This window comes from Pygocentrus nattereri, chromosome 5, assembly GCF_015220715.1.
Source record: "Pygocentrus nattereri isolate fPygNat1 chromosome 5, fPygNat1.pri, whole genome shotgun sequence".
NCBI lineage: Eukaryota > Metazoa > Chordata > Actinopteri > Characiformes > Serrasalmidae > Pygocentrus > Pygocentrus nattereri.
This window is the reverse complement of record NC_051215.1, coordinates 47,778,690-47,803,190: the sequence shown is the minus strand read 5'-3', so window position 1 is coordinate 47,803,190 and position 24,501 is coordinate 47,778,690. Positions and strand designations below refer to the sequence as shown.

The following is a 24,501-nucleotide window of genomic DNA, read 5'->3' as shown; positions in this document are numbered from 1 at the left end:
GACACCTAACCCCCAATTGCTCCCTGGGCACCGTGGATAGGGCTGCCCACTGCTCTGGGCAAGTGTGCTCACTGCCCCCTAGTGAGTGTGTTCACTAGTGTGCATGTATGTGGGTGTTTCACTGCATGGATGGGTTAAATGCAGAGGTCTAATTTCACAGTGTGTAAACACAGAGACAAATGGTTGTAAATTCTATTCTATGCACCATTTAAGGTGGAAAGGGAGCATTCAAACAGAGCAGCTATTCTAACTTATGAAACTGTGCATACACTCATCAGCCACTTTATTAGGTACAGTTCAGTTGCTTGTTAACACAAATAGCTAATCAACCAATGCGATGGTAGAATTAGCTAGTTGGCTAACTTGAGCTCTGTTAGCAAGCTAATTGAAAAAATATATAATAAAATAAACCACAAAAAAAATATCATAGTAAGGCGAAGACAAAGAGGCTTGTAATAAGATGATTCGTTTCAACAGAGCAGCTGTTGTGAAACTGCCCACACTCACTGGTCACTTTATTAGGTACCCCTGTTCAGTGGCTTGTTAACACAAATAGCTAATCAGCCAATCACATGACAGCAGCTCACTGCATTCAGGCATGTAGAGGTGGTCAAGACAACCTGCTGAAGTGCAGACCGAGCATCAGAACGGGGAAGAAAGGGGATTTAAGGGACTTTGAACGTGGCGTGGTTGTTGGTGCCAGACGGGCTGGTCTGAGTATTTCAGAAACTGCTGAACTGCTGGGATTTACACACGCAACCATCTCTAGGGTTTACAGAGAACGGCCCAAAAAGAGGAAACATCCAGTGAGCGGTCAGTCGTGTGGACGAAAATGCCTTGTTGATGTGAGAGGTCAGAAGAGAACAGGCAGACTGGTTCCAGATGATAGAAAGGCAGCAGGAACTCAAATAACCAACCAGAATCTCTCAAGAACTTTTCCAACACCTTGTTGAAAGTGTGCCATGAAGAATTAAGGCATTTTACTAGCACTTAATAAAGTGGCTGGTGATTGTATAATCCTATAGCTACATATTCGTCAATATAAGTTAAGGGCTTGAAAATGTGACCTGCACAGCAGATTCAACCCAGATGTGTAATAAGCCTACTAGGCTATGTCCCTCTGCAGCTGGGATTTAGGGCAATTTGCGTTACAGATGATGGGACCGTTACCCAATCAGTACATCTGCTCTGAATGCACTTAATTCAGTCACTGGTTCATCTGCACTGCACAGTTTAATCTTTCTGTAGGCTATCTGTACCTAATAAAGTGGCCGGTGAAGATTATATATATATATATAAAATCCAGAGGAAAACATGCTTTTATTTTGACATCTGAACTTCACTGCGTAACTGTAGAGGCGTTTTTTCCCCTCCCACTTCACTTCATTCAAAGTGGCTCCTCTCAGCATAAAACCATTCAAAGCACACCTCACTGTTTCGCGGCCAGAGGCGCATTAAACATTGCAGATCACCTGAATAAATAAGGTGAGTGCACGAATACGTCTTTTTGCCCCTCCCCCCGACTAAAACAGCAAGGTTATAACTTTACTGTCCACGAACAGATTAATAGTCTAACCAGCTCTGCGAGGTAAATCGGCGTTAGACTGCGCGGCCAGGTTGTCTTTCTGGTCTCCAGCCCCTTGATGTATTTTTACCCCCCGGTCCACCTTAAATGGTGCAGCAGTTGCATTCTGGCGGCTCTCCGAAGACGAGGGCTGCACCATTTAAGGTGGAACGGGAAAATTCGTAAAAGGAGCCGACCAGCTTCGTCGTTAGCTTAGCATCATCGCATGGCTACGGTGGTTAAATCCACACGGGGCGGTGAGCTAACTGTACGGGCTGCTTGCTTTCGTTTAACCCGGGTGTTTGAGTTGGTTCCCCTGGAGGTTTAACGTCGCTGTCATGAAGCGAAGGCGCCTAAAATGAAGACAGATAGTAAGATAAGACTGGAGCCGCTGCTTTAGTGGCGTTCAGTGATGAGGCGAGAAATGAAGGGACGCTGGTCGGAGAAGCTGCAGGCTGCCTGCCAGCTAATTCGGCTAACCCGGGCTAACTAATTCACAGAATTACTGCCACGTTTCATTCATTAATAAACGAGAAAATAATAAACAAATGTTTACAGAGTCACACGCAAGCACAAAACTGAATTGAGTGAGTTAATTATGTGAAAACTCTTCAGTTCCAGCAACGAAAAGCTGAGGGCAGCGTTAGCTCAATGGCTGGGCTAGGTTAGCTGTGGAGTGAAGACGTTTTATGCAGCTAATTAATGTAATTAGTTAATTGTTTGCAGGTTTGCTACTTCGTTATCTTTGTTTACCGTCTTTTGACGGTGAGATGTGATGAAATGAAGGGCTAACCTGCTCGACTAACGTTAGAAAATGCGATGGTAGAATTAGCTAGTTGGCTAACTTGAGCTCCGTTAGCAAGCTAATTGAAAAAATATATAATATAAAATAAACCACAAAAAAAAAATCATAGTGAGGCGAAGACAAAGAGGCTTGTAATAAGATGATTCGTTTCAACAGAGCAGCTGTTGTGAAACTGCCCACACTCACTGGTCACTTTATTAGGTACCCCTGTTCAGTGGCTTGTTAACACAAATAGCTAGTTAGCCAATCACATGACAGCAGCTCACTGCATTCAGGCATGTAGAGGTGGTCAAGACAACCTGCTGAAGTGCAGACCGAGCATCAGAACGAAGAAAGGTGATTTAAGGGACTTTGAACGTGGCGTGGTTGTTTGTGCCAGACGGGCTGGTCTGAGTATTTCAGAAACTGCTGATCTGCTGGGATTTTCACGCTCAACCATCTCTAGGGTTTACAGAGAACGGTCTGAAATAGAGGAAACATCCAGTGAGCGGTCAGATGTGTGGATGAAAATGCCTTGTTGATGTGAGAGGTCAGAGGAGAATGGGCAGACTGGTTCCAGATGATAGAAAGGCAGCAGGAACTCAAATCACCAACCAGAATCTCTGAGGAACGTTTCCAACACCTTGTTGAAGGTGTGACACAAAGAATTAAGGCAGTTCTGAAGGCAAAAGGGGGTCCAGCCTTTCACTAGCAAGGTGTACCTATTAAAGTGGCTATAATCATATTCGTCAATATAAGTTAAGGGCTCGAAAATGTGACCTTCACAGCAGATTCATCCCAGAGTGTAATAAGCCTACTAGGCTGTGTCCCTCTGCAGCTGGGATTTAGGGAAATGTGCTTTACAGATGATGGGACCATCACTTAATTCAGTCTCTGGTTCATCTGCACTGCACGGTTTAATCTTTCTCTTAAGATGAGTAACATCACACCTTCTGATGCTGATTTAGGGTGTTTGAGCGGGAGAAGAAGAAGCTGCGTGCGGCGCAGGTGGATACAGGACTGAAGGTCGGAAGCAGCTGGCTAATGTTGAATGGTGGCTTCGCTCTGCTGTGGTCTATGATGTTTGGTTTTGATGCAATGATGTTTGGTTTTGCATCCATGCCAGTGCCCTCTGTTACACAGTCTTGGGCATTTAAGTGACTTTTGTTCTCCTTATTCCACTGTAGATGAAGCTGCGGTGGGGTTGGACGTGTCTTTTGCTGCTGTGTCTCGCCATGGTAACGTGGTCCCAAGAGGAAGAGCTGGACGATGAGGAGGAGGTGCAAATGGAGGACGAGGAGATGGATTCGGAGGCGGATGACAGCAGTGAAGTAAAAGCTGATGCTAATGTGTCCTTTCAGGTCAGAGGTTTTATATGAAAGTTTTACAATATGTGTAGGAGAGCTTTTGTGTTTTACAGTACTTTTTAGTCAATTTGTACATCTTTGAACTTGTACATCTTTTATGCAGGTGACGTATAAGACCCCTGTACCGACTGGAGAAGTTTTCTTCTCTGAGACATTCGATGATGGATCTCTCAGCAGGTACTATGAAAGTACAGTACGAAGTACATTAGAGCTGAAAGATATAGTTTTTTTTTTTTGTATCAAAATCAGTTTGTGACCTGTAGATGAGTTTGACCGATTGGAACAAAGCGAATAAACAAATACAGCTGAATCTAAATGGCAGTCTGGCACGCATTGAAGCCTCGAGCTGGAAAAAGTGGGTGCGCTGCTCTTCTTGGCCAAAAAAAAGTCTAATTTACGTTTGCACTGATTCTGTATCTGTACTATTACCGGCACGTAAATGCAGCGTTTGTATCTGTGATGTGGATACGTTATCTATGATTGACACCACAAAGCAATTTCTGGCGTGTACATGCGCCCCAGTAGACAGAACTGAACATGTCGATGGGAATCTGTAGCAGGTTTTGGTGCTAAGAATCGCTTACCTGAACAACTGAGCTGCTTCTTTCGGTACTCGCTCGTCTGTCGTTGTGTGGTCGCCAACACCAACACTGAAATTCGCTATTACTGACAGCGTGAACGACTGGGATATTTACTGAACTGAGACTCAGAGATGCACCGCGAGTCCACGAGACGCACATGGAACCAATGACTTCTGACAGATTGTTTGGATGTGAAGCAACATTCAACTGTTTTTGCACCAGAGAAGTTGTTGTGTGCTGATATGTGCACACCACAGTTTTAGATCCATCTGTATATTGATCAGTTCTGTTTTGCACAATAGATATATTACATTTACTTAAGTTGGGTCTTATTACAAATTATGTAATAGTAAGTACGAAATGTATACAGTAACTAAAAAAAGGTTTTCTTTTTCCAGATGGATGAAATCAAAAACAATGAAGGAAGATGCTGATGAGGATACTGCTAAGTATGATGGTGAGTTTACACAGAACACCTGAGATGGCTGGCTTTATTTATTTATTTATTTATTTATTGGGATAAAAAATTCTTTTGTCCTTTTAGTGACAAGTAAACCATAGTGCCATTCCATAGTCATGCAAATTCTCTGCCAGATGTTTCCCTTATTCCCGTTTTCATTCTGTGGTCTGGGTTTAATTAGTCACCAGTAAAGCAAAAATCAATGGTACCGTTTTGTTTTCAGGAAAGTGGGAGATCGAGGCCCTGAAAGAGAACAAAGTGCCTGGTGATCTAGGCATGGTTCTGAAGTCCCGCGCGAAGCACCATGCCATTTCATCTCTTTTGAACAAACCTTACATCTTCAAGGACAGGCCACTCGTGGTCCAGTGAGTGGATTTCCTAGTTACAGTTACCATAACAACCTGTTGTAGAGGTGGAATCACAGGGTTTAAACTGTGTGGCAAAACGAAAACTGAGCAGATCCTCTGTAGAATTGGAAACTGACATTTTACGTTGTCACAATTTTTTTCCAGCCTTATAACTATGTTTTAAGTCGGATTTGTTATTGTCAACTGTCTTTTTACCCCAAGTGCTCTCTTTGATAAAGTAAAATAAGGCTGATACAGTTAAACTCCCACACCAAGGAAAAAATTTTTAAATGCAAATGAAGACTAAATGGAGCAGTACAATATACAAAAATACAATCAATGTCTTTGCCTGATGTTGCAGTCACTTGTGACATGTCGACACACATCAATGAACATTTGATATTTTCAGTTTTTCAGAAATTATGCACATTGGTTTGTGTTGCAGCATCAATAATAACAATAATAGCAGAAGCCAATACTGCAGTGAAAAGTGTTTTGCTCTAGGAATGAAATGTCAAACATTGTTTTCTTGACAACATTGTCTCTGCTGTAGGTATGAGGTCAATTTTCAGGATGGCATTGACTGCGGGGGTGCCTACATCAAACTACTCTCTGACTCTCCTGACTTGGATTTGGTATGCGTGTTGAGTTAAACGTGTATTAAGAAATCGTGCCTGAAGTTTGATTTTAAGGATTGTGACCATGTTGCTTTGGTTTTGCAGGAGCAGTTTCATGATCGCACACCGTACAGTATTATGTTTGGACCAGATAAGTGTGGAGAGGACTACAAACTTCACTTCATCTTCAGGCACAAGAACCCTCTGAACAGAGATTTTGAAGAGAAACATGCCAAGCGAGCAGACACTGACCTCAGGAAGGTGTACTCTGACAAGAAGACTCATCTCTACACCCTTGGTAGGTGCTTTCACCCCGTTTCCTGACGTATTTCTAAAATACCTTATTCTCTGAACGTTGAACATTGACTGTGGTATAAATTGGATCATTGATGGTTTAAAGTAAGTTGAAAATTCATTTGTGTCTAATTTTTATTACAATGTTATTACAAATACATCTTTTTTTTATTCTTTTCATTTTCTTATAGTTCTGAACCCAGATAATAGCTACGAAATATTTATTGACCAATCCAGCGTTAGCAAAGGAAGCTTGCTGACTGACGTGATTCCACCAGTGAACCCGCCTAAAGAGATCGATGATCCCAAGGACTCCAAACCAGATGACTGGGATGAGAGAGCAAAGATTCCTGACCCAGAAGCAGTCAAGCCTGATGATTGGTGAGGTCTTTGGGGGGGTGGGGCATTAGGAAATGTTGGTGGAGATGGCAGGGGTCAGTTTTTGTCCGTAAAATTGCTTGTTTGTTTTCTACCATCACAAATTCACTTTGCTGAGGCGGAAAAAAGTCTGCCAATTCACCATAACCTCCTTCATCACTGAAGTTGCAACCCCTTCATTATGTGCTCACAAAGATGCTCCAGCTTGCACATATTTAAAATAAATGTATTATTTCAGGTGTCAGATAAGCCAGGCTCTCAGCTGGGTTATTGTAAACTAGCATAACAAGATTACTAAACTGGCTGCTGCTTTACACTTCTAAATAGCTTTTTAAAGAAAATAAAAAGTATTTGCATCCTAATTTTAATCGATTTGTTTTGATTCATAGTAGTTACACTATTTTATTTCCAAACAAGTGTTGTCAACTGTACTTCATTCAGAAATTAAAGATGGGCAGTGAGGAGGAGCAATCCTCAGAGATAGGACAGTGATGCTGTATGCAGCATGATGCAACCTTGCCATTGTTTCTGAAAGTGCAGACACGGTGGTGTTGAACTGAGGAGTTTCTCAAAGCGTTGAAGTGTTGTGTTTTCCTGTATTATTCACTTCTCCATCACATACCTGTCCAATTGTGTTCTTTTTATTCTGAACTCTCTCGCTGTCTTTCTGTAGGGATGAGGATGCTCCAGCGGTGGTGCCAGATCCTGATGCAGTGAAGCCGGACGGTTGGCTGGATGATGAAGCAGAATTTGTACCAGACCCTACAGCGAATAAGCCAGATGACTGGTAAGCAGCTTTTAAATTTGCCTCTTTTTTTGTGGCTGCTGTATATTTAAAAAAAAAAAAAAAAACGGACCGAATTAGATTCATTTATTTATTAATATTTTTCTTCCAGGGATGAGGAGATGGATGGTGAGTGGGAGGCTCCTCAGGTGCCAAACCCAGCGTGCAAGACTGCCCCTGGGTGTGGGGAGTGGAAACCCCCCACCATCAATAACCCCCTGTACAAGGGCAAGTGGAAGGCCCCACTCATAGATAACCCCAACTACCAGGTACTGTCTTCTGAAGAAGTTGGGGGAAAAACTCCATCTATTCTAAGTATGGTTAATATATTGTGTGAGGGAAAATGTTAAACATGAGAACCAGCGTATGGAATTCATGTACTTGAATTAGCCTGATGTGTTAGTATTACTATATCAGTGTTGGTACCCTTAATTTTAATCAAATACAAAAGAATGCAGAAATGATCTAAATGTTACATATTACAAAAACATTTTTTATATATATATATATATATATATATATATATATATATATATATATATATATATATATATATATATATATATATATATATATAATCTCAAACACAAACATGCAATATAATGGGTCAACCATCCAGAGCAATGGACAGTGTAGAAAAGAGGTGAGGAAGAGGGTGCAGGCAGGATGGAGTGGGTGGAGACGGGTGTCGGGGCTGATGTGTGACAGAAGGATAGCAGCAACAGTGGAAGGGAAGGTCTACAAGACAGCAGTGCGTCCTGCTATGATGTTTGGTTTGGAGACTGTGGCTCTGTCTAAAAGACAGGAGGCTGAGCTGGAGGTGGCGGAGATGAAGATGCTGAGATTTTCGTTGGGAGTGACAAGGATGGACAAGACTAGAAATGAGCAGATCAGAGGGACAGTGAAGGTGGAGCAGTTTGGAGATAAAGCCAGAGAGGCCAGGTTGAGATGGTTTGGACATGTGTTGAGGAGGAATAGTGGATATATTGGGCAAAGAATGTTGGAGATGGAGCTGCCGGGTAGAAGGAGAAGAGGTAGACCTCAGAGAAGGTTTATGGATGTAGTGAAGGTGGACATGGAGATGGTTGGTGTGAAAGTAGAGGAGGCAGTAGATAGGGCAAGATGGAGGCAGATGATCCGCTGTGGCGACCCCTAAAGGGAGCAGCTGAAAGAAGAAGATAGTGATGACTTGATGTAGTAATCTTAGATGAGTTAGGCATAGTCTTTATATTCAGAGAAGTTGCTAAAATTCCAGCCAATGAATGCTGTGGTCTGTGTGAACGCAGGGCGTGTGGAGTCCTCGTAAGATTTTGAATCCAGACTATTTTGAGGATCTGGAGCCGTTTAAGATGACTTCATTCCGGGCTGTGGGGCTGGAGCTGTGGTCCATGACTTCTGACATTTACTTTGACAACTTCATCATCACTGCTGACAAAGAGGTAGCAGACCGCTGGGCTGCAGACAGCTGGGGGCTCAAGAAACTGGTGGCCAGTGCCAATGAGGTGAGCAGACAAACGAGTATCCAGTGACAAAATATGTGAACTGCTAAAATACAGTGAGGAGAATAGTAGGTATACCTAGATAAATGTTCTGTATGACAGTGCGGTGTATTCTCCCTTAAGCTCATTTAAGACCGTGTGCATTAACAGCAGTCTTATGCATTCATTGCATATCGCACAGCTGCAGCGAAAATCATGTCCAAGTTCTGTGGCAGATGGTGGCGACACTGGTAATGCTCACCTGTGCTAAAAGTCAGGTTGGGCCTACAAAGGAGAATGTAACGTTCTGCTTGTGCCTTCAGTTCAGTGGCATTGGTATAGTGGCTGTTTTACCTGGAAAATGAGGCTTAAACTGCAAAGGAGATTTTGGAGCCACTCCCAGCTTGGGAAAAGAGAGCAATATGGAATTCCCATTCTCCAAAACGAGCTTGAAGTTAGTCAGGCCAAATTTTCTGTGTAATGTTTCAGTAGTGATACTGTAGAAGTAGTCAAAGCTTTCACACGATCCAAAAAAACAGGATCTCGATTAAAAACATGGAGCAAGTACATCAACACACATTAAGGGTTAATGTGTTTTAAATATATTGAAGTCAATGTATGAAGCAGCATAATTGCAATGTGGGATTGCATATCCATATTGAACTGTGCTTCCTGGAATACTGCCTTAATTCCACCTGGAAATGCATCCATTTCATTGCTAGATGTCTAAATAGCTTAATATGAAAATTGTTTGTCTAGGTAAACTTGGGCCCAGTGATCTTCAAATAGATGAAGTCTTCTATCTAATGCTGCATCACATCTGTCTCTTTCTCTCACTTGCATACAGCCAGGGGTGTTCAGTCAGCTGACACTGGCAGCAGAGGAGAGGCCGTGGCTGTGGGTGATTTATATCCTGACTGTGGGGTTGCCTATTGGTCTGGGTGTGCTCTTCTGCTGGCCTAAGGTGAGGACTAAGCTCAGCAAGAATGGAGTATGGAAACATTGGCCTATCCAAAAGAAAAGAAATACAGAAGAGTGAAAGACTAGTTAAACATTTCCATCCAAAACATGAAATTCTGAAGTGATGTCTGGGTTGAGAACCTCTAATTTCTTAAAACAACCCAATTGCTTGTGATGCAGTTGTGGCACTTTTACCATGTCTTTTGGTGTGCTGTAGAAGTCTGATGACGATTACATCTACAAGAAAATCGACCCGTCCAAAACCGAGGATGTAGAAGAAGAGGAGGAAGAAGAAGAAGTGGAAGAGGAGGAGCAGGAGAAAGGAAAGCAAGAAGACCAAGGCATAGCAGAAGAGATTGCTGAACCTACTGGTTAGTAATTAAGTGGAACGTTTTCATTTTTGTATTCCTGCATTTCTTGTATTTTTATTCCCCCCACCTACCTGTTGACCTCAAACCAACCATCTTCCTAAAAATCACAATCATTATTAATAAACTTCTCACGATTTTTGTTTTTCTGCAAGCGTGTCCAAATCTAGTTGCCTAATTTTGATCACAGAAGTTCCCATGACAGATGGCAAATGATGCCCTCAGAAAAAAACTAAGATCCATCAGTGATGGTTTTAAACTTCAGTACCGTTTTGATTTATAAGACAGATTTCAGTTCTAAAATCATTACACATTACATTAATTTAGCTGCATAGATTACTTCGAAAAATCAGTACTGTTCAGTATAAAATGCCTTTGTCAAACCATTATAGCCACTACTGAAGACCCTTTGCTTTTCTTTTGGTCCCATCCTGGACGTATGCACACCTCAGGAGTTCATGCTCAGTGAAGCCAGATTTATTTAAGCACCTTTTGTTCTTTGTGAACATAATTTTGTTCAGGAGAGAAGGAGAGCAGGACTGAGGATGAAGTTGAAGCTACTGGAGGAGATGCTGCTGCAGAGGAGGAGGAGGAAGAGGAGGAGGAGGCTAGCAAGTCAAATGACACTCCTTCAGATGATGAGGTAAGAATACTGGGTGTAGACATGTAGGCTGGAGTTCCTCGCTCCCAGTTCTGGCAGACAATAAAACTTGTGCCCTGTTTTTTTTTTTTTTTTTTTTTTTTTTTTTTTTTTTTTTAATATAAACGTGTTTTGTCACGCGCTTCAGAGAAGGGAAAGCTTTTAACTGTGCAGTTGTGGTTGGTGTGGTGTAGTGGGTAACACCTCTGCCTTCTATGCTCCCCGACCTGTGCAAGCACCCTACTCTACCAGTAAGAGTCCTTGGGCAAGACTCCTAACACTGCTTTTACCTACCTGTGAAAATTGATCAAATTTTAAGTTGCTCTGGATGAGTGTGTCTACCAAATGCTGTAAATGTAATGTAAATGGCAGTGTTTGGCCTTCAGGACAGAAGATGAAGAATACTAGCGTAAGGGTCAGTTTACACAATTGGTTCAAACTACAGTCCCACAGTTTAAAAGCTTTAAAAACTCTTTAACTATTCAGATCCAAGATGTACAAGGATTACGATCTCTCTAAACCCAAGGCATTAATGGAGATGAATATATAAAAAATCATTATTGATCTTCATTTATTACAAGGTGTCTGTCCCAAATCCGAACTTCAACCTGTGAAATTTTATTTTTCAGTATTGTTTTGAAAATGTCTTTTTGATTACTTTTATAGTAGAGATGAAATATAGTTTTGGTTCTGAAAGTAAGTGTCCCAAAATCTGGAAATCAGTGTGTCCTTAAGAAAAGTCTGAAACATCTGGCAACTTCACGGAGGTGTTATTTGTTTCGGTAGTGACGAAATAGAATGTTCAGTCATTTATTTCAATAAAATAAACTAATTAAGGTTTAGATTCTCTGAATGCAGAAGGATTTTAGTCAAGTCCAAGTCAGTTAAGAGTCGGAAATGTTTTGAGCTCCGACGTTGAACCATTTTGGTAGAATGATCCGTACTCTAAATGCCAGCATCTTCCTTCAGTGTTATTAGGTCAGGGGCTCTAATTGTTCTCTGTACTATGGACAGTGTAATTACAGTTATATGGTTAAATACTTGGTTGCATTAGTTACAAAATTTGAGTATTGAGAAATATCAAATTACTGTCCACTGCAACTTGGAGCTGATGTGCTTCTCCTTGTTTTCCTGCAGATGAAGGATGCTGATGAGGGGATTCAGAATGCTGGAGAGGGACATAAACAGGCTGTGAGAAAAAGGAGAGTACGGAAAGACTGAAGGGCCTTTTTCCGTCTTTGTCCCTCGTTTTCTCCCCTTTTCTCCTTTTCTCGTCCTCCCTGCCTTTCTAAATGCTGCATGCCCCCGACTTTGCGAAGTCAACAAGTCCTGTCCTTCACTGGAGCTCTTTCTCCTCCTGCTCTTTCCAGTCTTCCTCTCCACCACTAGTTCTTACTGGTTATTTCTCAGATTTAGCTCTACCAGTCAAAACTCTGCTGTACTTCCTCTCGAGGTATTTTGAAGGAGTAGCATTGAGGCCAGTTGTTACTATTGCTATTGCTAGCTTAAGTACTGTGATATAAGGGGGGGGGTCTTTTAGAACACACCTCGGATAAAATTTCATTATTTCAAGAAATTGTTCTTTAACTTATTTAAAATGAATCCGTTTTTTTCTGTTTTAAGTTATGTTTTAATGTTGATCAAAAAAGCGCACTGAATATATTTATTGTTTGTATATTGTTTGAAAATGAAGAAGTTGAGTTTGATGTAGGACATGAAGATCTTGCTTTTTAGCGTGTTGTTTCTTCTCAGATTATGCTGAAGGAGAGACTGGCTTGCGGGATCTGAATCTGTATTCACACAGCATCTGAAGACCGTTTAGTTTGGCAGTCAACGTATGTAAACATACGACACGTTCTTTTCCCCTTCGATTCTAAACAGACTTGTTTTCTCCACGTTTCCTCACTGCTGCAGCCATTCCAGCAAAAAGGGGAATTCTCTGTGAAGCATCTAAACCCACAAATCTGAGGTGAAGAAGAGAAAGCAGAGAGGATTGGAGCTTTTCGGATTTAATTTCGGTTTCGAGTTCGTAATTAGTTTTGGTGCTCTGGATGCTTTGTGATTACAGCCTCAGTAGTAACTCTGCAGCAGCAGCACCTCGCGGGACGCTTACTGCGAACCCTCGTCTCAAACGAGGTCGATTCATGCGTAGGAAATTTTCAGCTTTGAGAACAAACATCTGTTGAGCAATGTACACCGTTTTTGTTTTTCTGCTTTTCTAGTTCATGTTTTTGCCGCACAACAAGGGCAGCTTGTTTACATATGTTTGTATATTGTACATTGCTCTTGGAAATAAACATTTAATACAAAACCTCAGTATGTGCACACAGACTAATGCAAAAGCAAAAACAATTTTATTAACACAAAGGTTAAAGGCATAATAGTAAATAGTACAATTTTACACACAAGGCGGTTATCTACATTGGATGTGTGCAGGCTTAAGTTGCATACCTGAAGGGAAAAACGTTAATATACAGTATTAAAATATATCAAAATAAATAACATTACAGTATATGATCATTCCCTTGTAACAAAGCCGGATCATTCGTCTTTCACAGGCTGAATTCTTGAGTGTTTCTGAGGAAATGTAAAGTTTTGCAGACAGCAGTCTAATATTTATATTTCTGCATATCCAAGAAATGTTCTTTTTTTTTATCTCTGACCCTGTGGATCTGTTTTATTGCCATATAGTTCTTTTCCAATTTCTTCTCACCGGGTGAGACTTTGGTACTGAGGTCGTGACTGAGTGAGTAACACTGAAGATTCACTCAGATTTATGTAAAGCATTTCTTGTCTATGCCTTATAAGGTGCAGGTGACAGTAACTGACATTGGAGACTTTTCATAAATGAACTACAGCCATCTGAACCACTCACAGATCAATATTAGTCCTTTTTTTTTTTTTTCTTGCAGTAAAATCCAGACATTCCCTTTATTACCTACCTTCTCCAAGCCCATCTGTTCTTTCACTTTTTTTTTTCCCCAAACTAAAAAAAATGTATGGTTGTACTCGTGTAAGCTGCTGATTGCCTCTTGCCAATACGGTTCTTAGACTTGTCCATTAAGTCCAGTTCTAAACAGCTTTAGTGTTAAATAAAGAAATGTAGAAGGTCATGTAACATTGTATGATTTATCACTCATTACTTCACCCACCCTGGCCATCAGTATCAGCTTTTAAATGTCATGCATATTCTCTCTGGAATAAATTACAGGACCTCATGCACTCGGATAAGAACGGATCACTTCTGTGCTTCATTCTGCATCGTTTTACTCTTGTGTATCCGTGACAACGGAGTGCAAAAAGGGAAAGGTATTGAAAGACAGGACATTAATGCATTAGTCTTCAGGACGGCTGTTTAAAAAAACTTAAACATCACTGAACCACAGTTGAAAATGATGCACTATTCTGGCAGGAGAAACATGCAGATGGGCTGTTGAGTGGCCACTAAAAGAGCTGCACAGAGCGCCTGATGTGCATTAGTACTGTGGATATCTGACCACAGACTACAAAATGCTTCCATTAACTCTAACAGCCAGCAACCAGAGAGAGCAGGTCAGTCTGTTTTAGTGTTATCCACAAGTAGCCGGTATGATAATGGACGGAATGGAGAGGCAAAAAAAAAAAAGAGGGGAATAAAAAGTTACGTACAAAAAAAAAAATGTATAAATATTCAGAGAGCTCGGCATGATCCTACGCATGGAAAGAATGATAGTGAACATGGGAAGCTGGGTAAAAGTAAACAGGGCCTTATGTGTACTGGCCTTTGGAGGACAAAGGTTCTGTTCTGGAGGGGAAATAACTGTGTTCCACATGTGGCCTCATTTCCGTTTGCTCTTGGTGTCGGTGGTCTGGAACACACTGGACGCAGACATGAGATTCTCGATGTACTGCCCCAGAACCTGGTTCTCGGACTTCAGCTTCAGGTTCTCCTCCTTCACTGCATCCACACGAGCCGAGAGATCTAACGGACAAAGAGCTGGAATGAGTTTACAGGTGGAGTACACTTGCGCGAGATGGGGTGCAATACATCACCGTCTGATCGTGCCCCCCACAGCGTCTGACCATTGTTCTTGGAATAATGTAGTGGGTCGCACTTAAATAACCTACAAATTGCTTATTGTTAAAATAATAATATAGACTAAAGCTTACTGAGCTACTTTGCCCTGTAGGCTGGGCTAAATTGCCTCTTTTATTTAGCAACTTCAATGTAACCACCGTTTTCTAAATCATTCACGTCTGTTCGGAGAGGAAAGATGTTAGACGGCTGCTGTCTGAAGAAAACCTCTTATCTCCATTTTTGACATTTTTCAGTTTTTGACGTAATTTGAAAAAACATGTTGCTCTTTATATTGCGTATAAATTTCATGATGAATGGACTAAAGGAAATGACCTAAAATGGCTTGGAAAAGGTTTTTTCCTTCTCCTATAAAGTTACTATTACGAGGTTTTCTTCCGACAACAGTGACCTCTTGTCGGCTGGAGCCCAATCTGGGTACTATTGGGACTGGTATGTACATAAATGGACAATGCGATATACAATTAGTGAACAAAGAATAAAAACTACTAAACACAAACAGTACGGGAGTTCAGGACAACGTTATCCATTATCGTGTTGCCAGTGCATCACAAACAGTCTTCAGGAAGCCATTAAGATTGCCTGAGTGGATCTGAGTCAGGAGCCTAGAGTACAGCCAGCCCTGCTGATCAATACGAGTGTATAGCAGAAGTGTACAGACTCTAAACACAACACAGACGGTGGGGGAACTTAGTACAGCTACATAGTTGAGAAAGGGTGAAGGACCAGGCTGGTTTCCACCATTTACCTTCTAGTGTGTGCTGGAGCTCGAGCACTTGGTTAATAAGTCTTGTTTTCTCTTCCAGTTCAACCTGATTCTCCATGTCTCCTGGGTGGACAAAATGCACACACCATGAAACAATTCAATGCATTCGCAAACTTTTATCAAATGCCTGCTGTTAAAAATGTCATTTATTTTTTGTTTTACCATCCATCTCACAGTTCATGGCGAAATACTCGTCCTCTTGTCTGAAGCGCTGGGGGGCAGGACGGTCACCTGAAATCAACACAGTGGATTAGACTCAAGTAAAACAGCTTTGTTATGAAATCTCAAAAGCACATTTTCAAAAAAAGCTTGAAACAGCAAAAAAACACACTAAAGTGCTGCGTGACTGCAGTGAAACTGCTCAACACCCATCAGCACAAGAACTGAAGCCTAAGGTTTGACCTCTTTTTGCACGGTAACCCATCCCCACCAGAGAAACTCTGACTTAAGCATCCTGAGCCCACTCATTTTCTCCAACTCTGAATAGAGAGAGAGAGAGAGAAGGAGAGAAGGAGAGAGAGAGGAGAGAGAGACACAGAGAGAGAGAGAGAGAGAGAGAGAGACAGAGAGAGAGACAGAGAGAGAGACAGAGACAGACAGAGAGAGAGAGAGAGAGAGAGAGAGAGAGACAGAGAGAGAGACAGAGAGAGAGACAGAGACAGACAGAGAGAGAGATTGATTTGTTTTCCCTCCACCTGGCTGGAATGGGGCTTCCAGACTTCTGGGATCTTCCCGGTCTAAAGCACAAGGGCTGAAGCTGAAAGCCAGCGATGCAAGCAGCTGCAAAGCGGAACGATTCCTGAAGTTTGCTGACTGAAAATATAAGAAAAGGATCTTTTTCTTTCACCCAGCTTGCTGGACTGAAGCGGTGGCTTAAATCAGTGCTACTGGACTTCGTATATTTAACGTGCCATCATCTCGTATTTAACACGGGCAAATAATATAACGTATTCCTGACATAGACATGGCAAAGAAAACAGAGATTAAAGCCAAGATGACAAATAAAGCCAGTGTTTCTCAGCCTCGCTGAGTTTTACAGGCTAAGACAGCGAGCTGAGCTACAGGCCACGTAGCTTAGCTTAGCTTAGCTTAGCTCGCACACAAAACTCCGTCAACCCCCAACTTGTTATATTACTTCTTATACCGAAGTGACAAAACCGCGCAAACAGCGTCCATCACATCTGCCCTACTGCATACTGCTGATATATGATCGTTAACCGGTGATTCGCTGAATTTGTTGGCCGAGAAAGTGGGACGTTATGCTCAGTGCTAACCTAGCTAGCCACCCAAGCTAAGTGGGCTGCACTGCCGCGCCAACCGTTAGTAAAGAACCACAAAACGACAGCAGTTAAAGCTGGACGGTCCGCCTGAGTCCGCTCGTCTTACCGTTCGTCAGTCCTAGGCTGAATTATGTGGTCGCTAGACTGAAACCGCTTTGGTAAAATCGCCGCCGCGGAGCTCTGGTGCTCTGGTGCGCTAAGTGCTCATCCTCTCAGTCACAGCGGGGTTTGGTCGGTGTGGCGACAGTTGTGGCCACTAGAGGGAGACAGAGCGCTGCGCATCGCAACAGCGGCAGCTTGGCTGACAGAGCGGTGGGAAAAGTGTCAGATGTCAAACTAGTCAGTTCAGCTGCTGTCAGGTGGAACACTGTTCCTGACAGGGGCGTTCAGTTGCTCACACATAGTTTATGTAATTCAACTGAAAAACATTGAATATGATATTCTATACCGTCCGCACCATGCCCAAAGCCAAACATCAGCTACGGGGGTATAAAGCCCCCCAGCACTGGGCTGGGGAGCAGTGCACCTGTGTTCTCTAGACTGAATGAGCTCCATCTCATACCTTTGGGATGAGCTGGAGTGGAGTTTGTGCTCCAGAGCTAATCATCCAACATGAGTACCTTGTCTCACTGATGCTCTTGTGGCTGAATGCAATCAAGACCTCACAGCAATGTTCCAACATCTAGTGTAAAGCCTCCCCGAAAAGTAGAGGCGGCAGCAACCTTCCTATTAATACCATTCATTTCATAAGGAACTCACAGATCAGAAAGGGTGATTAATTACGACAGAAGACGAGTGAATTCTCAGGCCTGCGTAGGAGTGACTTTGAAGTGTTTTCAGACGTCGTGTCATCTCAGTAAAGTAGTTCCCCTTCAGTCAGTAATAGCACATCTAAACCCAATCGCCTGCCTGCGCCCAATCCACCAGGATATGCTCTGTGCTATGAGCTCTGTGGTCAGAGCAGAAAAAGAGCGGAACTAGAACAGATGTTCCTCGCAGAACAGAGGGGGCTCCCCTTGCAGTGGCTGCTGCACTCACAGCTATGAGATGATTCGCCTGCACCAGGCAAACGCTCTGCACAGCCCGAGAGAGAGCGGCTCACATGTTTCTCAGAGCATTTCAAAATCTCTCACGTAGAAGTTTACTTATCTGTTTTAATGCGTACAGGCCTGCTGTGCTTTGCCTTCATGCATGCATTTTAATAGTAGCCTGCACATCCCAATCAAAACAGTCCATATATACACTCAGCTGGCCGATTTATTGGATGCATTTACACTGTATGTCCAAAAGTTTGTAGACGCCTGCTCACCCAGTATTTCGTTTGAAATTAAGGCTATTTATAGGGAGTTTGTTCTCTTTGGAGTGGGGAGTGGAGCTGAGGAGGGACGAGGCACCGGTGACCCCTGTGTCCATCAGGGGGGTCAGTGTGGACACTGTGGAGGATTACAAATATCTGGGTGTGTATACTGACAATAAACTGGACTGGGCTAAGAACACTGACGCCCTCTACAGGAAGGGCCAAAGTCGTCTGTATTTTCTGAGGTGCCTGAGGTCCTTCAAGATCTGCCGGACTATGCTCAGGATCTTCTATGAGTCTGTGGTGGCGAGTGCTATCCTCTATGCTGTTGCATGCTGGGGAAGCAGGCTGAGGGTGGCAGACGCCAACAGCCTCAACAGACTGATCCACAAGGCCGGCGATGTTGTGGGTGTGGAGCTGGACTCGCTGACGGCCGTGTCGGAGTGGCTCTCGCCCACTCTATGACACGGTGATGAGACACAGGAGCTCATTCAGTGCAAGACTCATTCTACCGAAATGACCACAGAGCGCCACAGGAGGTCATTCTTACCTGTGGCCATCAAACTCTATAGCTCCTCCCTCAGTGTGTGATTCACAATGTGTGGTTCATCTGTGAAAAACTCAATACCAAACAGTTCATATGTGTAATAATAATAATAATTGTGTGCAATAACTAAGAGGTACAATAATTTGAACTGCTTTATACCAGATGTTTACTATTTATTATCACAGTCACCGCCACTTAAATCTCGTGTACATATTGCAAATTTCTCTTTATCTTTGTTTTAAATTATTAAAGTGTTTATTCTTTTATATAAATGGTTGCAACTGTATCAACTGCATTTTCCCTCTGGGATCAATAAAGGGTTCTGATTCTGATTCTGATTGCTGCTGCAGCCTCGCCTCTTCTGCAAAGATTTCACAACAGATGTTGGAACATTGCTGTGTGGATTTAATTGTATTAAAGTCAAGTCAAATGGTAAAGTGGTTTTTATTGGCATTCCTCAATATAAGTTTTACACGTTGGAGTGAAATGTTGTTCTTCACAGAGCAGCAGCAGCACATTGCACAGGAAGTCACAAGAGCCTTAGTGAGGCCAGGTACTGATGTTGGAAGCTCAGGATTACAAACTCCACCCGGCTCATCCCAAATACACTGGATGAGCCCGATCAGTCCAGAGAATGCAGTTCTGCTGTTCCACAGTCCAATCCTAGACGTGCTCTTTACCCTTCTAGCCCACACCTGGCACTGGGAACGGTGACCTTAGATCCATGTGTGGCTGTTCCAGAGCATCCCATTCTTTCAGCAAAATTAAATTACTTTAAATTCCACATAAAATTGGATTCCAACCGTCAATTAGAACTTGACATTCAAGAAGGTACTGCACTGTGCCCATGTGGCTAAAATGTAAACGCTGATGACCCCGGGATATTACACATTCCTCCATTCACAATACAAATGACTGGGCAGTCGCTGGAGGTTCAGGAACCAGCCTCATGACCGGAAGGTCGCCGGTTTGATCCCCAGAGCCAACAGCACATGACTGAGGTGTCTTTGAGCAAGACACCTAACCCCCAACTGCTCCCCGGGCGCTGCGGATTGGGCTGCCCACCGCTCTGGGCAAGTGTGCTCACTGCCCCCTAGTGTGTGCTCACTAGTGTGTATGTGGTGTTTCACTTCACGGATGGGTTAAATGCAGAGGTGAAATTTCCCCGTTGTGACTAATAAGGGTCACTTAATCTAATAGCAGTAGGAAATATTGGAAACCAACCCTCCACCTAAACTAAAACCAAATCCAGGAATCCCATAAAATAGACTTGTCTCCAACCTGGTACCAGTGTAAGCAAGTAAAACTTTAGGTCATTGTTGTATTAAGAAAACACCAAAAGCCATAAAAAAGAAAATGAAAAGGTGGGGAAAACAGTGGCCACACCAATGTCCGCACTTTTGTCTTCAGCCACTCTCTTTGTAGGTTATTTCATTAACTGTGACTTCTGATCCCTCTGGAAGATCTCCTTCAGTCACCAGCCTCCACAACTAGCTGTATCTCATCTCTGACAGTTTAAGCAGCAGGGCAAACCACCAAGACTTCATTCAGCGTTTCCAGCGCGTACATGTGGATAAAAGTCGGGAACTCCAGACTACGGTGGCGTTCTGAGCACGTTGTTTAAACAATGCCAGTGTTGTGCCGAATTCAGCACCCCTGCCACGAGATGCACCCCCTCACGGGAGCACGGGGGCAGTCTTTCGCTCAAAGTGGAGGTAATCCGCTTTTACTGTACATATATCGATTTGAAGAACTTGCAAAACATCTCTTTCATTTTGATCAACAACACAATAAATCGCTGTTTCACAGAACAGAAGCTCCTCAGATGTTCCTCTAAAGTCCAGTGACTCTTAAATAGTAAGACAGAAGTACAGTGTAGCCCACATACACTGCTGCTTACTATTCTACGACATGAATGATCTTGAATGCAGCAAAACCTGTACGTTGCTATTTGTCAACAAAACATACACGACTTTCACCGACTTATCATGTCACGTTTCTCACCAGTCTGGATCAGGTTCTTTAGATTTTACACTCTGAAGGTAGTGACTTGTAAAAACTCTTAGGAGATGCAACCCATAATAAATCGGCATACACTCTTATTGCTGCCATGTAACTTCCATACATACTTACATACCGCTTGCAAATACACACTGCAAATCCTTTCATTTCATGGGAGACTCAAAAGAAAGAAAATGACCATGGAATGCTTTGTATAGCAGAACACTGGTCAGAAAAGGCTGGTTTTTGCTAAATTGTTGATGCATCCCTGAAAACGTATTGCAGAAAAAAAACACATGCTGGCCCAAAGTGTATATTACTAATATATTTCATAGGTCTATTCATAAAAAAGGTTACAAGACGATGCTTTTCACCTGTCAGGAGAAGAACCCTCTGTTAGATCTGGCTGAGGGGCCGTCTATGATACTTATATAAGCATACGTTTCACATGTTGGTCATAATTATGTGTGATTAAAAGCATATTATAGTTGTGTCAACAGAAAGAAAGTTATAGGGGGGTGCAGTCCACCTGCCAGAAAATGCACCCCCTCTAAACTCTGGGGGGGGGCTACATTATTATTACATGTGTGATACTTATACAGGTATCACATGTTACGTGCAGGTCTGGCACTGTCTGGGTGCTGGGTATGTTCTCTGCATGTGTGCATGTGTGAGCCTTTGTTCCTGACCTTCATGGGAGGAGCAACGGGCTATATAACCTGCAGTCATGACCGAGATGAGGGCCCGAGCTCACACAGGAATTGGGGCCTCTGCTGTGTGTGCCTCTGGCTCTCTTGCTGCTACATCCACTGCCATGTGTTTGGTGTGTGCTATTTTGTCTTTGTCATTCCTTGTGGAACATTGTTGATTTGCCATCTCTAACAATGCACATGGCTTATTGTTATATACCTCCAACCTTACACCAACTCGAGGAGTTCGACAGATAAGGTTGAGGCGCCTTATACATTTACATCACGTAGCTGTCTGAGTGTACAGATACACCAGGTTAGCAGGCGGGCGCCCCATTTGTCCTTGTGTTTGTTAGTTTAAGTAGTTAGGGTTTGCTTTCTTTGCTTTTGTTTTGTTTAACTTAACTCTGGTTTAGATTAAGGGTTTTTTTTTTCCTTTGGCACCGTCACCGTTGGCTCCTCTTAGGCCTCAAATTGCCTGGGCCCTGTCCGTTTTTGGATGTTTGGATGTTTGTGAGCTTTAATAAATGCATCTTTCGAGTTAAAGCTCTACTTCTAGTCTGGTCCCTTCACTTCTCTTGTGTTCCCTTTATGTGTTGCAACCATTTAAGAACGAGCCGTCCTAGGTTGTAACACACATATTGGTCCCAAATATGTATTGCTAAAAATGTTTCATATTAGTATCAACAAACCTGCTGGGAAATGCGCTGCTTCTCAAATCTGGCTACATTATTATTACACCCAGGATGCTTATACAGGTGATGCATATTGGGTTCCAAAGATGCTGAAGGCATGTAGATTATCTCCTGTAATCCAATTTGAATATTTTGAATTATTGCTTAAGAATATTTTTCTCCAATCTGTGCCAACAGACATGACAGTGACTGATGGTAGAGGGGACAGAACTGGCTATTTCAGTCATTGTATAACTGGATGATAGGTGACCTATTGGGAATCTTCAAGGCCTTGGGCCTGAGACGCTTGCTGATAAGATTACACCATATCTCTGTTGACTGAATCTCACCAGTGACTCTGCTCAGTTGTGTGTCTAAGCCTATCTGTAATCCAGTTGTGTAGATTGTCTCATTAACACATAGCATGAAAAAGCTTTCACTGCCTCAGTGAAGTGTTAGATGGGGAAGACACCTGCGAGGGCTCTCACCCCACCACTTTCTGTCCTTCTGTCTCTGTCTATCTAGCAAATCATTGCTCTTTGTGCTTGTTTACTCTTTTCCCACTATCCCAGCTTTTTTGGAATTGGCTTTGAGAACATATAATGTCCATGTTAGCTCGTGCCTCCCTCTCCTCTACCTGATAAAATGTCCAGTGAATGCAGATTTGAGGCAAGAGAGCCTAATAAAGTGGTCTCTGTCTGCATATACACACCTCAGAGACATGGCTACAGCTACTCTTTTTATCAAGTAATTAGGGGACAGGGAAAACAAACGAACTGTGACAAGGCGCCTTTGTTGGCTTGCCAGTAATGCACACATACACAGTTGGAGCAGGAAAAACGTGCACTCCTCTCGTCTGCTGGTGCCATTGTGAAGCCGCGTGATGCAGTAAGCGATCATGAGGCTTTTGTATTTGCAGAGTCAGCAAATTCCCTCTTCGGCGCAGGGTGTGTGTGAGCGTGTGAGAATTAGGGAGGGAGAACGGGATTAACTTTTCATCCACAGCCTAGATAAAGTTTATTCACTATTCTATTCGCTTTTATGAATTATGACAGTATTGTACTGCTCTTTGGTTCAGACGTATGGGAAAGGCTTCACACACCAGCACGTTCTTTAAAAACTGGCCTCCAAAAGTTAGATGTGTGGCAGTCAACCGGAAAAGCCCATATGATAACGTGCACTTTGTATATTTTGTGTGTATCCTGCCGCACAGACTTCTGTACATTCAGTAAAAAGTGTGGCTTTAGCTATTATACTGCAAATCCACCTAGAAGGAATGGCCAGCATGTCATGAGAATGAGAATGACGTCATAAGAACAGATTGAAATCTTATAACCTAGACATTTAGATGGTTTTGAGAATGTTTGCTTACTTTAAATAAAATTATAGGATATGTGATACTTTTTAAGTACTAAAGTCTCTTTGTCAAAAAACGTTGAGTTGAGAATAGTGTCATAGCAGTTACTGTATAATAAGAGGTTAATAACTGAATAATAAGCTTAGAGTTGAAGGGCTTAAACCAGAACCAGTTCTTTCCCTGATACTCAACCCCATACAGCATGCAGACGCACGACATACACAGTCCTTACCCGCGTCATCGGCCAGTGAGATGTTGGTGAAAGTTCCATCGTCTTCGTCCACTTCTCCCTCCATTACTCTGCACGTGTGCGGATCCCCAGCAAAGAGAATATTATCACTGCTGTTTATCACTACAACATTTTCTATGTATCTTTGTTTTGTCAGCCTAGCACCTCTCTCTCTCTCTCTCTCTCTCTCTCTCTCTCTCTCTCTCTCTCTCTCTGACTCTCTATCTCTCTCTCTCTCTCTCTCTCTCTGTCTCTCTCTAACTCTCTCTCTCTCTGTCTCACTCTCTCTCTCTCTGACTCTCTCTCTCTCTCTCTCTCTCTGTCTCACTCTCTCTCTCTCTGACTCTCTCTCTCTCTCGCTCTCTATCTCTCTCTGTCTCACTCTCTCTCTCTCTCTCCCTCCCCCCTCTCTCACACTCTCTGTCTCACTCTCTCTCTCCCTCTCTATCTCTCTGACTCTCTCTCTCTTGCTCTCTCTCTCTGACTCTCTATCTCTCTCTCTCTCTGTCTCTCTCTCTCTCTGACTCTCTATCTCTCTCTCTCTGTCTCACTCTCTCTCTCTCCCTCTCTATCTCTCTATCTCTCTCTCTCTGTCTCACTCTCTCACTCTCTCTCTCTCCCTCTCTATCTCTCTGACTCTCTCTCTCTCTCTCTCTCACTCTCTCACACATACAAATACACACTCTTGTGGGTCATCTGCAGCTGTCGGGCCGCACCCCTCTCAATTATTCACCATCTCCACAGTAACAGGCTGGACCTGCATGGCAGCTCAGGTGACACTGTTGCCGTGACAATCGAGCTGCCCTGAGGCGGCACCTAGCAACAAAGGAGGTCAAAGTTCAGGTTGTCTTTGAAGAAAAAAACCCTCTGCAGCACTGTTTCATTTTTAAGATGTGAAACATTAACCACACACGACACGGACTCTACACACACACACACACACACACACACACACACACACGCC

General features: G+C 42.8%; 2 protein-coding genes across 4 annotated transcripts; one reads left to right on the top strand and one right to left on the bottom strand.

The window, feature by feature from the left end:
* The first annotated feature begins 1,381 nt into the window (after window positions 1–1,381).
* On the top strand, window positions 1,382–13,911 carry clgn (calmegin). Of its 2 annotated transcripts, none has more exons than XM_017710204.2 (15): window positions 1,382–1,485; window positions 3,536–3,709; window positions 3,819–3,892; window positions 4,695–4,753; window positions 4,980–5,121; window positions 5,657–5,738; window positions 5,826–6,018; window positions 6,206–6,395; window positions 7,066–7,179; window positions 7,289–7,445; window positions 8,463–8,678; window positions 9,502–9,618; window positions 9,832–9,985; window positions 10,504–10,625; window positions 11,760–13,911. In XM_017710204.2, exons 2-15 carry the CDS (start codon window positions 3,536–3,538, stop codon window positions 11,841–11,843), a joined length of 1,878 nt encoding a protein of 625 aa, XP_017565693.2. In that variant the 5' UTR covers window positions 1,382–1,485; the 3' UTR covers window positions 11,844–13,911. The 2 variants fall into 2 exon arrangements, with proteins under 2 accessions (XP_017565693.2, XP_037394311.1); XM_037538414.1 differs by lacking the exon at window positions 1,382–1,485 and adding an exon at window positions 1,801–1,821.
* On the bottom strand, window positions 13,514–23,709 carry scoca (short coiled-coil protein a). Of its 2 annotated transcripts, none has more exons than XM_017710205.2 (4): window positions 23,541–23,709; window positions 15,626–15,694; window positions 15,446–15,526; window positions 13,514–14,583 (listed from the first exon to the last, which is right to left on the bottom strand). In XM_017710205.2, the coding sequence occupies exons 1-4, from the start codon at window positions 23,602–23,604 to the stop codon at window positions 14,441–14,443; spliced, it is 357 nt and encodes a 118-aa protein (XP_017565694.1). In that variant the 5' UTR covers window positions 23,605–23,709; the 3' UTR covers window positions 13,514–14,440. The 2 variants fall into 2 exon arrangements, with proteins under 2 accessions (XP_017565694.1, XP_017565695.1); XM_017710206.2 differs by lacking the exon at window positions 23,541–23,709 and adding an exon at window positions 16,850–17,000.
* Window positions 23,710–24,501: the final 792 nt, after the last annotated feature.

Coding starts and splice junctions, on each gene's coding strand:
- scoca (XM_017710205.2), bottom strand. CDS start 23,604: ATGGAGGGAGAAGTGGACGAAGACGATGGAACTTTCACCAACATCTCA. Junction 15,695..23,540: donor CTCACTGGCCGATGACGCGG/GTAAGGACTGTG, acceptor TGTTGATTTCAG/GTGACCGTCCTGCCCCCCAG. Junction 15,527..15,625: donor CATGAACTGTGAGATGGATG/GTAAAACAAAAA, acceptor TTGTCCACCCAG/GAGACATGGAGAATCAGGTT.
- clgn (XM_017710204.2), top strand. CDS start 3,536: ATGAAGCTGCGGTGGGGTTGGACGTGTCTTTTGCTGCTGTGTCTCGCC. Junction 5,739..5,825: donor ACTCTCCTGACTTGGATTTG/GTATGCGTGTTG, acceptor TTGGTTTTGCAG/GAGCAGTTTCATGATCGCAC. Junction 8,679..9,501: donor TGGTGGCCAGTGCCAATGAG/GTGAGCAGACAA, acceptor ACTTGCATACAG/CCAGGGGTGTTCAGTCAGCT.